This window comes from Mixophyes fleayi, chromosome 7 (assembly GCF_038048845.1).
Source record: "Mixophyes fleayi isolate aMixFle1 chromosome 7, aMixFle1.hap1, whole genome shotgun sequence".
NCBI lineage: Eukaryota > Metazoa > Chordata > Amphibia > Anura > Limnodynastidae > Mixophyes > Mixophyes fleayi.
This window is the reverse complement of record NC_134408.1, coordinates 147,134,358-147,149,900: the sequence shown is the minus strand read 5'-3', so window position 1 is coordinate 147,149,900 and position 15,543 is coordinate 147,134,358. Positions and strand designations below refer to the sequence as shown.

At 42.3% G+C, this 15,543-nt stretch overlaps 1 protein-coding gene across 14 annotated transcripts in view; it reads right to left on the bottom strand.

Moving 5' to 3' along the window:
* Positions 1–2,523: 2,523 nt before the first annotated feature.
* Positions 2,524–15,543, bottom strand: part of TNS1 (tensin 1) — a 322,456-nt gene continuing 309,436 nt past the window's right edge. For all 14 annotated transcript variants that reach the window (XM_075181085.1, XM_075181083.1, XM_075181087.1 and 11 more), the window contains 9 exons: positions 14,960–15,046; positions 14,241–14,372; positions 14,074–14,166; positions 13,770–13,847; positions 13,329–13,400; positions 12,222–12,390; positions 10,620–10,688; positions 10,323–10,352; positions 2,524–8,959 (listed from right to left, as the gene is read on the bottom strand). In XM_075181085.1, coding sequence (XP_075037186.1) covers positions 8,821–8,959; positions 10,323–10,352; positions 10,620–10,688; positions 12,222–12,390; positions 13,329–13,400; positions 13,770–13,847; positions 14,074–14,166; positions 14,241–14,372; positions 14,960–15,046 — 869 coding nt within the window. In that variant the 3' untranslated portion in view covers positions 2,524–8,820. The remainder of the gene's footprint in view (positions 8,960–10,322; positions 10,353–10,619; positions 10,689–12,221; positions 12,391–13,328; positions 13,401–13,769; positions 13,848–14,073; positions 14,167–14,240; positions 14,373–14,959; positions 15,047–15,543) is intronic.

Genomic DNA, 15,543 nt, shown 5'->3' with positions numbered 1-15,543 from the left:
ATTTCCCACAGTGCTATGTTCTCCTAAAATCAAAAGTAATTGTGACCAAGTTTAGGTGCAGGTTGCATGGGCAGAAAATGTTGTCAGGTTGTAGTTCTATCTAGTTGGGATGTTGGAGTACAGAGAATACACGTTAATACTCTGTGAACTTGTAGCATAAATATATGCTAAAGGGCGTATTGTATATGGGGTCAGCAGAATGCCCTATGTATTGTATATGGGGTCATTAGAATGCGCTGTTTTGTATATGGGGTCATTAGAATGCGCTGTTTTGTATATGGGGTCGTTAGAATGCCCTCTGTGTTGTATACGGGGCCATTAGAATGCCCTCTGTGTTGTATACGGGGCCATTAGAATGCCCTATGTATTGTATATGGGGTCATTAGAATGCGCTCTGTATTGTATATGGGGTCATTAGAATGCCCTCTGTATTGTATATGGGGTCATTAGAATGTTCTCTGTGTTGTATACGTGGTCATTAGAATGCGCTCTGTGTTGTACACGGGGCCATTAGAATGCCCTCTGTATTGTATATGGGGTCATTAGAATGCCCTGGGTATTGTATATGGGGTCATTAGAATGCCCTCTGTGTTGTATAACTGTCACTACAAGCTGCTCATGGAGGTCCTGAAACACCCTTGCAGTATGCAGTGGGATGCATGGGGCTGACTCTGTATATTGTATCATGTTACTCTTCGCATGTGTTTAACTTCGTCCTTTTTGAACGCACACGTATTTCCTGGTTTCTGTTGTGCGCACAACTTCCGGTAACCGCCGATGCTGTCACTTGATCCAAGGACCAAATGAACTGAAGGCTGTGACCATGTTAGATTTTTTTAGCTCTGGTTTATGGAAGTTTTTAATAAACTATTGTGTGACATATTCAAGAGGTTTGCGCTTGTTTCCACTATATATGTTAATGGGCAGGAAGCTGCTGAGATTTGGCTTTGGAGAAATGTTTTGTTCGTACTGGAAGTCTGACCCTTAAGAGTTCTATCTGGGTCTGATAAAGCTGCATCTTTTATCTCTTCTACTTGTTGGCTGTATGGAGCTCGTTGTGTGCGTCATACAGAACACAGATCAGAGGGATCATCACGCTGGGACCAGACCAATGACAGGCCAAACATTCCCTGTACATGGACGATGTCACTGTCTAATATGCAGATTAGTGATCTGTGAGATTCATGGGCAAAGCTCTCCTGCAGTAAATCGGAGGCGATGCTCTTTGGGCAGTGGCTCCTATCATCTCCCACTGTTTCCCTTCACCATCAAGACAGACTTCATTAAGATCCTGGGAGTCTGGACTCCCTTAGTCACAGTGAGACCCGACTTTCGCCAGCGAATCGGGTTGAACGAACTTTGCTCTTGATTTGCTATAGGCGGTCCCTGTACAAGTTGGGGGGCATGGTATGATCACATCCACTACACGGGATGGCCATGCCCCATGGTGGTGGACACAGTTGTCTCCATAGGGCCTGTTTAACAATGTTGCGTGGTATGACATTACTGGAAATGGCGCCCTCTTTTCCCATAATAAATTTGATGTTCTTTACATGTTTAAGCAAGTTACGTTTTCTCCCAATCCGTCCCTCTGGACCAAAACAGGCCGTGGATCCCTAATCTTGAAGGTTTCAATTTTAAGGTTCTCTGGTATCGGATCCGAGACAATTATTTTATCCACCAGACATCGTTCCTTGGATTCAACCAATACTTGTAGGCAAACCCTTCCCCATATTTACACCCCGAGATTGTAAATAGCGTTGGGGTTTAATGTGCAATAAAATCTGTGAAATATCTCTGCAAAGGAATATGTAATCATGGCCATGAGGTCAGTAATACATTGAATATTGACAGTGAAAATAGCATTGCGATAATGCTTGCACAAATATTTATAGGGGCCTTGGAAAACTGTACAGGGGTCTGTGCAAATATATCAGGGTTTGTGCAGTTGGCAGTGGAACCTGTACAATAATACCCTCATTTAAAACCGGGCAACAAGCAACATTTGCTAATACTTAACTACATCTATTTATTGTGTTATCTGCACAGTGTGTTATGTTAGGAGAATGGGGCTTCTCTATCTTCCATCATTCTAGAATAATGAGGGAGGTACGAGACAGGGTGAGTCTGTCACTGACTTGCAACCTCCTAGCTAACAGAAATGCTTTGTTAACATTGGCAGATTCAAACACAGGGCCCAACTGGTGATGTCACAACGACATAACTGGTATTACATGCTTTCGACAGTTTTAGGTTTTTTTTGTGCTGTATCAGGACCCCAGATTAAGGGTTTAGGGGTCACACTTTTTGATGGAGCATGGATGGAGTAGTCCACCACACTTTTCTTTCTTTTTTTAAATCGTCCACTGTCAATGCAGAACTGTTCATGAAATATATATATATATATATATATATATATATATATATATATATATATATATATATATATATACCAATGTATGACTCTTGTTGTCCTTTAAATAATTGCTGTGATTCAATATCAATCTGACAAAAATAATCGCATTCCAAGCAAAAGTATATTTTATATGATGTTATCACTGACAAAGCCATACAATAATTTGCAAAGAATTACAGACATCTGTACATACAGAAAGTGAAAGCTTTGTTTTCTATTCGACGTAAGCAAAAAACAAGACGAAAACAAATGGCACATATATTTTATACAAGTGATAACAATAAGGGCACATGGATACAAAATATAAAGTATTTTTCCATCTATATAAATACAGAGAGGGGGTATTCTCTTCCTTTTTTTAATTTTTTTTTTATTCATATTTTTTTTTTTAAACATTTCTTCTTTTTTGTATTTTTATTGTTTTGGTTACTGATTGCTGTTGAAAGGTTGTGACGCAAAATATATAAAGTAAGCGTGTTAATAAACCCTGTAAAGAATCCCGCCAGAATAGAGGGCGGTTCCCGTCCGATAGTGTGTCTCTCTTTGCGGTGGTAACAAAGGTTTGGGGGTCAGTGACTTTTAACCCTGTGGTTGGTAGAGGAGCTCACAATACAGACGGCTCCTCTAGCAGTCAAAGCGTTAATGACCGAGCAGTAATGACGAAGCGTGCAAAGGGTACAGAACAGAAGACTGATGGGTTTCATTGTCGATCTGGCAGCATATATTAGTAAATAATGAAATGTGGAATATTTGAAGGGTCATAAAATTATTTCCCCAATGTGTATTTGGTGTGAGGGTCACTGCAGCATATATCTATAAGATTTTGTCTTATTCGAGAACACAATCTCAAATTTAATTCCTGAGATTTCAAGGAAACCAGAGAGGTCATGACTTTGGCCTAGAACAGTGCTTATCGGACAGACCCCGCCAATGAGCCCCTGGAATCAGCCCTCGCCTCATTGGCTGTCACGGTCTTTGATTAAACCAAATCAACATTTTAAAGATGACTTTTGAAGTTGAAACCATCGTCAATGACACATAGTTTACAGATCGCCCAACTGTCCTCAAAATGGGACATCTGTAATCCCCTAGATCTGACCGAAGACGACAAGACTTATACACAAATTCCAGATCATGTGTTTATGGGTCCCAGAGTGTAGACGCACTTGGTCAATGTGATGTCCTGTCCTAAGCTGTACAAAGTGTTCAGTGTCCCGTTAATTAGGATTAAGCTATGACTGGGCGTTCTGAAATGTTCTGCAATACAGAGAAGATGTAGATGGATACAGGGTGATTGAAGAGGTGGGAGCCCAATCAGTAATTACATCTCCAGCTAAGTGCTCTAATTAAGGCAAAATAACTTCTCTGTAACAATATGTCTTTGGTTATTAGTTCATATATCACAGGATTTGTGTGTCCAGCGTAGAGCAAGCAAATACAACTTGCAAGGCAATGTGGCCTCTTCATCACTGTGAAGACCTCAATTCCTCACCTTTGGCGAGATGGTTGTCAAGAGAGTCTTCCTGGTGGAGGCCACTATCGTAGGTGGTATGTGCATGTGTGACTCCAACTGCCCCCCTCTCCGTGTCCATGTGTGTGAGCTCACAATGCGTGAATAAGAGACGTGCTTGCCACATAATTCTATAACTATAACACAGTGATTCTATATGCTATTCATTCCTCACGCGTTTCACTACATAGAGAAAAGCCAGATCCGCTAATCTGCATTCACGGCCATTGAAGAACATAAATTGGTGGTCTAGCGGCTAATGTGGAGCATGATTGGTGGTTCTCTGTAATAAGGCAACGTGGCTAAATCCCCCCATTCTGTGGACTCTACATTCCCCGGCATCTAGACTGGGAAAGATTGGGAACAGAAGGATTTTCTATTTGATGAAAAGGCCTCAGAAGTACCAATTGTAATAATAATAATCAAATAGATTGTAAAGTGGCCATTTAATTACTTACATAGGAGTAACCATACTTGTTCCAAACTTCTTATTCCTATTATATCCTCCATACATGTAACCGATTACATTTATTTCCTCAATGTACATAGAAACAGAAAGATGTATCGCAGGACCAGCCGTGTACAAAATATCTACCTATAGAGATCTGTCTGTAGGCTCCAAGATCCAAAGGGTAATTCCGCTATTACATTGAGACACGTTAAGGGGGTTTTCTGTGCTGTTCAGCCATGTTTTATATAATCAGCCAGTGTTCTTTTCATTACCCAGGGGTATGACACACGCCACTCTCTGGGTACAACTGTATCCAACCCAGAGCCGTGTCCTATCTCCACACAACAACAAACTAAGAACTGCCTGATGATATCAATACATGGATAGAAGGGTAAAGCAATGTACGTATTAAAAGTTGATTAAAGTCACATAAAGGCGGACTTCACTGTATCCGCTGCTGATGTACAGTGCGCGGCGCCTCCGGATTACAAACGTGGATAGAAACTGGGCTCAGATCATCTTTGGAAGCTAACGGTATCCTCCAAAATGAAATTGGCCCCCAGTTCTGTTGCTAGAGGGGCCACATACTAAATAATCCATGCTGACATTCGGAAGCGCCTGTACTATATAACATAGTAACACTCGGCCTGATTATAGCATGTAAAGCTAAGCTTGCTACAAAACAACACACAAGTTACCTCCTCATTAATAACACATGAACCAGACATCCTATTAACACTGCACGGAGTCTTTCACACTAAACACCCTTTCACTGCTGCAGACACCCGCAACAATCCCTGCCCTCAGCGGGGTGACACGCAGGGCGTTTATTTGGCACTCTGCAATAAAGAAACACCCCCTGCTGCCCGGCTCTATGAATACAATGACCCGGCTGTTCAGCCTGTAAGGCACTCGATGGGATTTGTTCTTACACTCAGGGGGGGTCTCTTGTGAAACACACAGGGGGGGGGGGGCAAAGGGTCACAGCAGTTACATAAGTGCCGTCTTCACATCACGCTATGAAGAACAAACATGTTCCTTGTATGCCCACACAACACACACTCGCACACCTCCCAGGAATCGCCTTCCTCTGAGTCCCTCTCACATACTGAATCCTTCTTTACACGAAGGGAATATCCCGTTAGATTATCTGCTGTAATGCTGCATTGTAACACCGGACGGTGACATCACCATAACAACTGCTGGTAGCAAAGATTCGGCAGAACTGGCGCAGAGTTCATTGCCACCGTGCAGGCCCGACGCCCGCCTGCAGGGCAGTGAAGTTAAGCAGATGGCGTTAGCTTGAAACACATTTTGGTAACACAACTAAGAATCGGCACCAAGCGGACACCTAGATTCACACAGAATATACTAATTCTGTCCCATCAATCACTACTCGCTCTCTGCCAGAACTGTCTGACGTGTAATAGGGGGGAAAAATCTAGTAATAGCTAAAATATTGGGTGTTGGTGTAATAAGACTAAACTGGAAAACATTTTCATGGGTCACAAACAGCGCAGAGAAATTGCAGAATTATTTTTCTTGCAGAGAACAAGACAAATCGGCCAATTCTACTAAAGTGCAAATTATACAACCGGTGATGTAAAACTACATGAAAATCCCCCTCAGCCAAATACAGGTAAATCAGACCTTCTTGTATAGGAAATATAATGTGTTATTAATTATCATTATGGACGACCCTATATTTGTCTGTAATATAATAATTACAAGAAATAGACTGTAATATAACAAGATATCAGCACTTTTTTAAAATCTTTCCCTTGGGTCTCGTAACTATTTTTTATGTCCTTTCGATCACTTCTAAATGGGGCAATAATTGGAATATAGTCCTCAAACAAATAAATAAATAAAAACACTGGTTAATGATTCTGAATGTTTATGGAGAGATATCGCACTTTAGTAGACCTGATTGTGTAGGTTCATCAGCGCATAACACAATTCTCCATCCAGCAATTAAATGTACATACAATGCTGTATGTGCACTGACACGTAACATGTATGTATTCTGTAATACTGCGGGATAATGGATGTGCATATGTGTGGACGGGTGGCGCGGAATGTGACGGCAAGCAGAGCATCTTGTATATAAAGCGATGGATGTGCCGATGACGCAGCAGATAAAGTGGGAGTATACCTTCTGATATAAAACAAGTTAGATCGCAGGTCTATAGTAATTATGGGCTGCACTTCATATACAAGTCGGGCTGGTATATATACACGGAACGGGAGCAGAGGTTGCGGAAGTTTGTTTAATCACATGATGCGCTTAGTCTACACAACACTCTGCGAGTGAGCTGAGTAAAATGCGTCGCACACAGTAAAATGCGTCGCATTTTCTCCAAGCTTACATACAATGTAATTTGTCTCAAAATGGTTCTATCTACAGCTTTTATAATGAAGTGTCGAGGCTATACCCCCATGTATCATGTCATTTTTTCATTATAACACATGTACTGTGGTAGAGAATAGATGACACGGCCAAATACCCCATCCCACTAGTCTCCTTACAAAAGGATTGCTACGCATGCCCCAGAGCAGAGATTTCAGTAGTACAGTGAGCAGAGCTGCACACTTCTCCTGGTGCAAGGTATAGTAGTGTTCTGGCAGGTGAGTGATACGCGTTTCATGACCGGGATGGGGAAGTGTAACGCGCTTCATGACCGGGATGGGGAAGTGTAACGCGCTTCTTGACCGGGATGGGGAAGTGTAACGCGTTTCATGACCGGGATGGAGAAGTGTTGACTAGAGAGCAGTCTTGACCAGGGGCATTATCTGTAGTAGTCTGGGTTTATTTGAGCAGAGGCCTCTGTGGTTATACAGTGCTGAGCCGCAGTATATAGTAAGTGTAACAAAGCAGAATACAGATTACTGTCTCTTATTGCACAATATTAACAGTGGAACTTGGCAGCAGAATAAGGCTCTCTCTTAACACAGCAATAAAAAAAAATATTGCATTGGGTGCCATATACATATATAAATACACTGAAATTATAAAGTTGATTATACACAAGTTGGTAACGAATCTGTCTTCACTATAATTAGGGATCACATGACATGAAAGTGTTTACTGACGCATTGTTTCCACTTACTGACGCTAGTGGAAACAATGGTCTTCCACTAACATACTTCCGACAATCCCAATTTCATGCAGAAAATGGGGACTATCAGAATGTAGGAGAGATCACTACTAAATGGGGCCAAGCTGTGTACATCAGGGCCCTGATCAATTGTGTCCTGATTGTTCTATTCAGGAATATTGATAAATATTAGTCCACCTAAAATGTAGCAGTTGCCTAGACACAGTTGAAATCCCTATTTTTGTGGGCTGAACCCAATAATCACTAGAATACAGCCAATCAATTCACCAGTTACATCACTGAGGCACGAGGAATAAAGAGGTTAGTCTAAGCCAAGCTCCACATTAAGTTCTATTTATCAGTTTATCAATAAACCTGTATGGTCCTACAAGACACATGCTGGGAGTCTCGACAATCCCAACTGTCGCTGAACAAAACCATAAACGATAGTTGTATATCCCCCACATACATAACCAGGACTCTAAGAAATAAATAGATGTGAGATGTTGGGGCATTAATTGATCGTTCTCCAAAATCTGTTTTAGTATTCCAGCTCGGTAAATAGCAAAATACAGATAAATAGTTTACACCACAATTTACTGTCTCTTTAAACAGCTGATAGGAGAAGCCCAAATCCTTTCTTGGTACAAAATCTGCTGCATAGCCTCTTATGGATGCAACCTTCACTGTAGCCACTAGGTGGCATGATAAGAGCTGATTGACACAGCAAAGCCCCCAGTCTAAATAGTGAAATATCCATCTATAAAACTGGCTCTAAAAACAAACTCTTCGACCACAGAGGTTCCACGATCCAGCTGAATTTTGATACAGTTCATTAAAAGACGAGGTTTTAAAAAGACAGTAAATATAGGTAGCTTTGTACACTCAATGCATTTATACAAAATATAGCCTTATAATATAATTTTCTAAACAATTCAATATAAATTCTGTGTATGCTAGATATGTTTATATATGCAGGTATATAGCTGTATATATTGTTATAGCATCTGCAGCAATGTATAGTCATTTAACACCTCTATGTGACGGCTGACCCAGGAGCCAGCGAGCTCCCAGCTGTCAGTCACACTGGTTGTCTTCTAGGTCATCGGAGAACGGGCTTATTGTCAATTCCTCATTTGCGTCATTTCTTTTGTTGTTGTAGCTTTTGTATATGGTTTTGTTTTGGTTTGTTGCTTATCCTTCCCATGCAGGGATGGGACACACATCGCTTCCCTTTCCCATAATGCACTTCCTCTTACGCCATCTTTAAAGAGTCTATTTTTCAAACTTCAGGCTGGTTCATACACAGGGGATATTTGTGTGTGTGTGTGGGGGGGTGGGGGGCTCATCTTTTCTGTAAGCCAATCACCCGGGAAACGAAGTTGACGATGGCGGTGGCTGGCTGGTTGGGGTCCAGCTCTGCAAACAGGTGGCAGACATTGTCCGTCGTGCTTCCTTGTTTCCTGGCCACGAAGCCAAAGAGCCTGGAAGAGAGGAGCGGACGGGTACGTTAGAGCAATGATGGTATAAAATGATATAATATATTGTGTTATAATCTAGGTGTTGGAGTGGACCTGACACACACACACACACACACACACGTTGTGGGCAGCACGGTGGCTCAGTGGTTAGCACTTCTGCCTCACAGCACTGGGGTTATGAGTCCAATTCCCGACCATGGCCTTATCTGTGTGGAGTTTGTATGTTCTCCCCGTGTTTGCGTGGGTTTCCTCCGGGTGCTCCGGTTTCCTCCCACACTCCAAAAAACATACTAGTAGGTTAATTGGCTGCTATTAAAATTGACCCTAGTCTCTCTTTCTCTCTCTGTCTGTATGTGTGTGTACATTAGGGAATTTAGACTGTAAGCTCCAATGGGACAGGGACTGATGTGAGTGAGTTCTCTGTACAGCGCTGCGGAATCATTGGTGCTATATAAATAAATGATGATGATGATGGATGTGAGCTGAACCAATATTAAGGCTAGCAGTACACTAGGAATTTGATAGGTAGCTCTCTGATCAATATTTGGTCCACCCACAAAGTGGCTGCCTTCACAGGTCCACTTTAATTCTGGTAATGCAGTTACCATCCCATCTACTTGTGACCAGCAGTGTAAGAATAGCAGCTCTTTGGATATTACTCTCTATTCGTTCCTTTCTGGATAACTCCACCCTTTCAAGCACCTGCTGTGAACCTATAAATTGATTGAGCAACTTCCATTTCTGTATTGTTGTTTGAGAGACATGCTATGGTATCAGTACCTGATAGGGAGTGCTGGCCCTTCTATTGCTATTTTGGAGGTTCCTGGGGTACCTTTTGGTAATGTATAACCCAATATAGGGACTCTCACTGTTTAGAGTTAGGTCCAACCTATTAGCAGAAGCGCCTTGATGTGGCAGGTGGCTTATCATGCAAAAGCAAATGTGTGTAACTGAGAATTTTGTATTTTTATGTACAAGTAGAATAGCAGAACCTCCCAGCTCCTGCATCGCTGAGCGGTCACTCTAGCACCCCACCCCCATTTGCCGGATTTTCGCACATGAGCAGCTCCCCCATAACCCGGTGCCAATTTCTCTGTTTAGAGAGGGATCATGTGTTTAGGGGCACGTGCCAGTGGGTAGGCTGGGAGCCCCTGGAAGTTAGGTGCAATACGCTACATTAGTGATTGTTTCACTGCCATATTCCATCTACCCCTAATAGACGCACAGTGATATGTTCTGCAGAGTGTCTTATAATTAACTAGAAAGAGCCCAAAAATTGCAATTAGACTAATTTGATTTGTGGGATTAAGAAACGCTGCTATGATCCGGCTAGAACACATAGAGAGCACCAATGACGGAGACTTACTTTGCCGGGCTCCCATCTGTCTTCATCCACCTGAAGAAAGTACAAGTTACAGGTCAGTATATCACAAACATTCACTAATATACATATATATCACACACTGTCTAGATACATTGTATCGTTATATAGTAATCTGTGCAGAAGAGAATACAGCAACCAGTGCGCAGAGAGCTCTGTATTATACACACGTGATAATAATCTATATAGTGAGGTCATCACTTTGTATCAATAAATAAGCGCTGGTGTTATATTTAATAACATATAACCAACTGTACATTATAAGGACTGTCAGGGACTCACTTCCTCTCCTGTGGATCCAGGTCACAGAACGTGATTGTGTTCAGAGGATAATGTCTTCGGAAAAATAGCCTGAAATAGTAAAAAAGTTTTCACTGATCTAAACAACGCTGGATAAACCACAGACAAAACCTTGTACAGTTGTCCCCTCATGAACAGAGCGTTAGAACTTGTTCACTAACGCATTTCATAGCTTCTCTGCAGTATAGTGTGCTCTCTAATTACTGGGTATTCCCGTAGAACTGTATTGTATTGTTACCAAGTGCTAACGCATCTGAATGCCAATGGCAACGTTGAAATAGTCTTCTCTTACGTTATGTCGGGACTATCAGCATCAAAATGTGTTTAAGAACGTGAGTTGGACCCTTAAATTTGAACGTGAGTATAAGTCCTAACATTGGCTCAGGGAAGTCCCAATGACCGTTGTGTACAGCGATCTCAATAAAGTCAATATTTCCAAACATAACCTCTGACCTTTCAGGTTTCATAGAGTGACCCCTTGCTCTGGACTTTTGGGTAAAGCTGACCTTCTGTTTTTAAATGCCACTATTCTCCCTTCTCGCCTGTAAAGACGGTACATTCTGGGTTCTAGTCGGTATTGTACTGGGTGATCACCCTATCACATTCTGCATTGCATGCTTCAAAATAAAGGATCAATCCAACCAAAAGGTATTTTTAGGTAACATCGCCCCCTCCTCCCAACTTGTAGAATTCTGGAAGTCCATGCCCGGGACAACCTCTGTTTGTGACGTCACCAGCGCTGCAACGTTCCGATTTCTCCGCTGACAACCGAACACTGATTGGCTCGAGGAGATGTTGCAGCACGGACGAGGTCAGGTGCATGGAACTCTAACAACACCCGGAGAGCGTCAGCTACAACATTTCAGGCGGATTTGCTCTTTAAGCTCTAAAGCGGCTGAACATCATGGGAAATGTGAACAGCTGGAATTTCCTTTAAGCCGCACATCTGTACACAAGTAGTCGGTGTTAATGTGACACAGTCGTTTCCGCTGACACAACAGTCTTAATTGGGATCCGCTCCGTTGTACAGTAGCTGTTAGAGCAATTAAAAAAAAATATAGTGGTTTATTCCTCTTTTTCCTATCAATATGCGATCCCGCCGTCAACTGAATATGCCCCTATGAATTCCTATGAATTCCAAACGGAACCTCGGGTCCAGAAGCCGATTGTTAATTCTAAAGTGGATTCCAGGCTGTAATACGGTCAAGAAAATCTCTCATCTGAAACTCAGAATTTAGTACTGTTTGGCGTTCACCAGGTCAAGATAAAATCTGGGCTTTCACTGTCCTCCCTAAACTCTTCAACAGCCCAACACTACTCTGTTCTATAATACTGGGGCTGTCTGAAACAGGCAGTGGTACTATTGATGTGAATGGGAAGTTAATGGCGGTGGATCATCATAAACACCGCTGCAGTATTAGTATAAAACAGATCCGCTCTACATACAGTAGCAAAATCCACATTTTTTGGGCTGTTGGTCATCTTCCTAATGTTCCTTTTATTCAAATAAATCTCCCCCATGACCGAGAGGCAGAGTATATACAACGTACAGCACACACCAGCATAATACACCGGGTTACTTACTTTCTCTGATTGTCGGTCAGGGTGATTCCTTGAGCGGAGACTTTAAAGTGAACGATAGTTGCAATGGGTTGAGGTTCAGCAGACAGGGTCTCTCCGATGGTCTTGGCTATAGCCTGGGGACCCGTCAGAGACTCCATGTCGATTGAGTTGACGAACAACACGTTGCAGGCTGGGGAAGGGGAGAGAGACCCGTCAAACCAGAGGATCAACATTTACAACACAGCAAAACCAACCTCAATGGTCCGCACGGGGCTGAAACCCTCAGGCCCACAAAATGAGTGAGCGCCCCCATTCCAAGGGACAACCAGTCCCGTGCTGAATACCACTAGGGCTCTCCCTGGCATCCCTAGGGCACGAGGTGCCAGGGAAACAGAGTAACTACTATTGTGATAATACATTTTATTAGATTTCTAAATCTATATGGAATCTTCTTCCCTGAAATAGTCAAACAGATTGCCAGTAAAAGGTGGATGCCAGCGGCTCCTAGCGGAGCTGCGATATAAATGAATGAAGAGATTAATACGTGTTCAACCAATCAGACCAGCTTGCATCTAATTGGCTGGAGCATGAGAAAAGCGATCCGATTGGCTGTTGATGTAATGACCCCAAAAGCAATTAAGTTAATTTACTTGCATCGTGGATCTGCCAGGGGCAAGTATTGTCAATGACTGCCATGGCTTGCTGGGACTTATAGTACTTACTCTACATTTTACCCTGGCTCCCACCACTGCAGGGGTCTTCTGGTGCTGGTTATCGCTTTGGTAAAGGGACCCCACACATGGTTTAGAAGTAACCAGTCCAGACTATAGCACTGGTACCTTATTTTGGGGTGGGAGGGGTCACGCATCATCTTACAATGTATTTATTCTCACTTTTTTTTAAATACTGTATATAAACATCATCATCGTCAAGTTATGCTGATTGGCTGATCTATGATTCGGCTGGATTTAAACACAGGCAACTCTAAATACAGGCTGCAATCGTGCACTTATCTGTGGGCCCCAAGACTGCGTTCTACTCTAAATCAAGACTTAGATGTTTAACATAGTAGCACTGATAGGAATTGTGCAATACATTAATAATATAAGTAGTACCGGGGTCACCTACCTGCACCTTGTTTCAGTAAGTCACTGGCTGTGTTGGTTGGAGTGGCAACTTCTCTGGTCTCCTCTGATGGATCTGACAAGAGGTGATGACAAGGAGAATATAAGACCTAATACATCTGTAGTTGTACAATTTAGTGCTGGCAAAGGAGAATTCCATGAAAAATCGTTATTTGGGGTTAAACCCCAAGCTGATCCCTCTCTGATACTTGTAGCTCCACGTCCCTCCTCTGCTCATAGTCTGGAGTCTGATATTAAAAACTGGATGGTGGAGTTTGATGACTGATTGGCTATGCTACACTGAGCCACTGATTGGCTATGCCACACTGAGCCACTGATTGGCTATGCCACACTGAGCCCTGGAGGATCCTGGGACGGCTGGGGTAAGTTACTCCACACATGGGTTATGGGTATAGGACTTATGTGGTTCTGCTAGTAGCTTTACCTTGGCAGGGGATGACCAGTTTGCAGGGCAGTGCCAGGGGGGTGATTGAGTGCTGATACACCAGTGCTGATAGGCACCCTGAGAAGACAGAGAGAAGATGAATCAGGGGGTGCACCGTACATCCCATAATATAGTGCAAAACAAAAACTACTGAAGGTATAGTGTGTATTATGTTTGTGATCTCCGCTGTGAAGATTTAGGTTATTGCATATTATAGTGGCTGCATCATTGTTTCAATCTCTAATGCCCTTGTCTCATATTGTATTATCCAAGCTGTACATGGAAATAACATTTATGGTCTTACCAAAGTAAGGTTCATTTGGGCACCCCTTTAATTTCACTCCTCTGGGACTGGTCTCTATCAAGAAGTGTCTCACCAGCTCGTTTGTGGCATCTCCTAGAGAAATAAAAATAGTTAACGAAACGCGTAGTGACTTTTATTTCAGTTGCTACCGCCGGGAATATATTTACCTTTCTTGCTTGGCTGTGCAGTGGTGGGGGGTGGGGTGGCTACTTTCATGGCCAGGCCATACGCCCCCCTAAACGAGTGGCTGTCTCGGATGATGAAGGCGCCTGGTTCTAGGTCCTTCAGTAGAGCAATAGCTGACAACGGGGAAAGGCCATTGTGTCATTATACAATGTAGCAATTCTGCAGAATAATAATTCACATTGCGTCTACGCATGAAACTGATTGGGACCTGAAAATGAGTCCCCGTTCTGTACAGTGTTCTACCGCCAACTAATTATTCCACAAACTTCATTATTACTTTTTACAAATATCCAATTTTATACACCCATAAGTTGCAGTTTAGCTACGTTAATATAGAGACAACAGTAATTAAAGGGAATAATGTATTCAAACTTAATCTTTAGTCTAAGGAAAAGGTTAAAAAAAACAGATCCAACTCCCTCATTACCAAATGTGCTTCAGGGCCAGACTAATTTCCACAATGGGCCCCATTAAAAAAAAAAAAAAAAAATCTATATATTTGTTTTTTTCTTAGGACAATAGGCTATTATTTAACATGATATTGAAATTGATATCCTTATTCTTGTAGTGTGCATTACATGTAATTACAGCAACCACAGAAATTTGCACAGGAACAAAAGGCTGCTGGAACAATGGTAATAGAATTTCCAGAGCATTCTTACACAGCTGCCAAAACAGCCCACCTGGCTCCATCCCTCACCTTGGTCTCTGGAGATCTCCGGTTTGTACCAATACTTGGACGTGTCCTGCACAAACTTGACGTTTGCTCGCGTTTCAGGGCTGCTATCTGGAAGAGAATTCTGGATTAAAACCGCTTGTTGAATTAGCACCGAGGATTGAACAGTGGATGCCGATCGTTCACACTGCAGCTGTGAATGTCTACTGATCGTTTTACCCCTGACTTCTATAATGTACTTAGAACAACGCAGTGGAGTAATCACCGATGACTCCAGGTTTGCGGTCATGATATATGGATCTCTAATTTCATTGAAACGTTTGTTAGATTGGCGTATCTGAGTCAAACTAGTGAACATATAACAGCTCAATGTAACAATGGGACTGTGTCATAGCGACAGAACTGCAAACTAAAGCGGTAACTAGCTCTAATGCGTGCATCATCTTGCCCATGGTTCTAATTACCGTGTAATTTGTCATGGTTGATTATTTTATTCATACTTGATTTGCATTCCACCTGTTAATGCCAACAAGGGGACAGATCATATTGGAGGACAGGAAAACACATCAGATTGTGCGGTCTTACAGCTATTAAAGCAAAGGTACGGC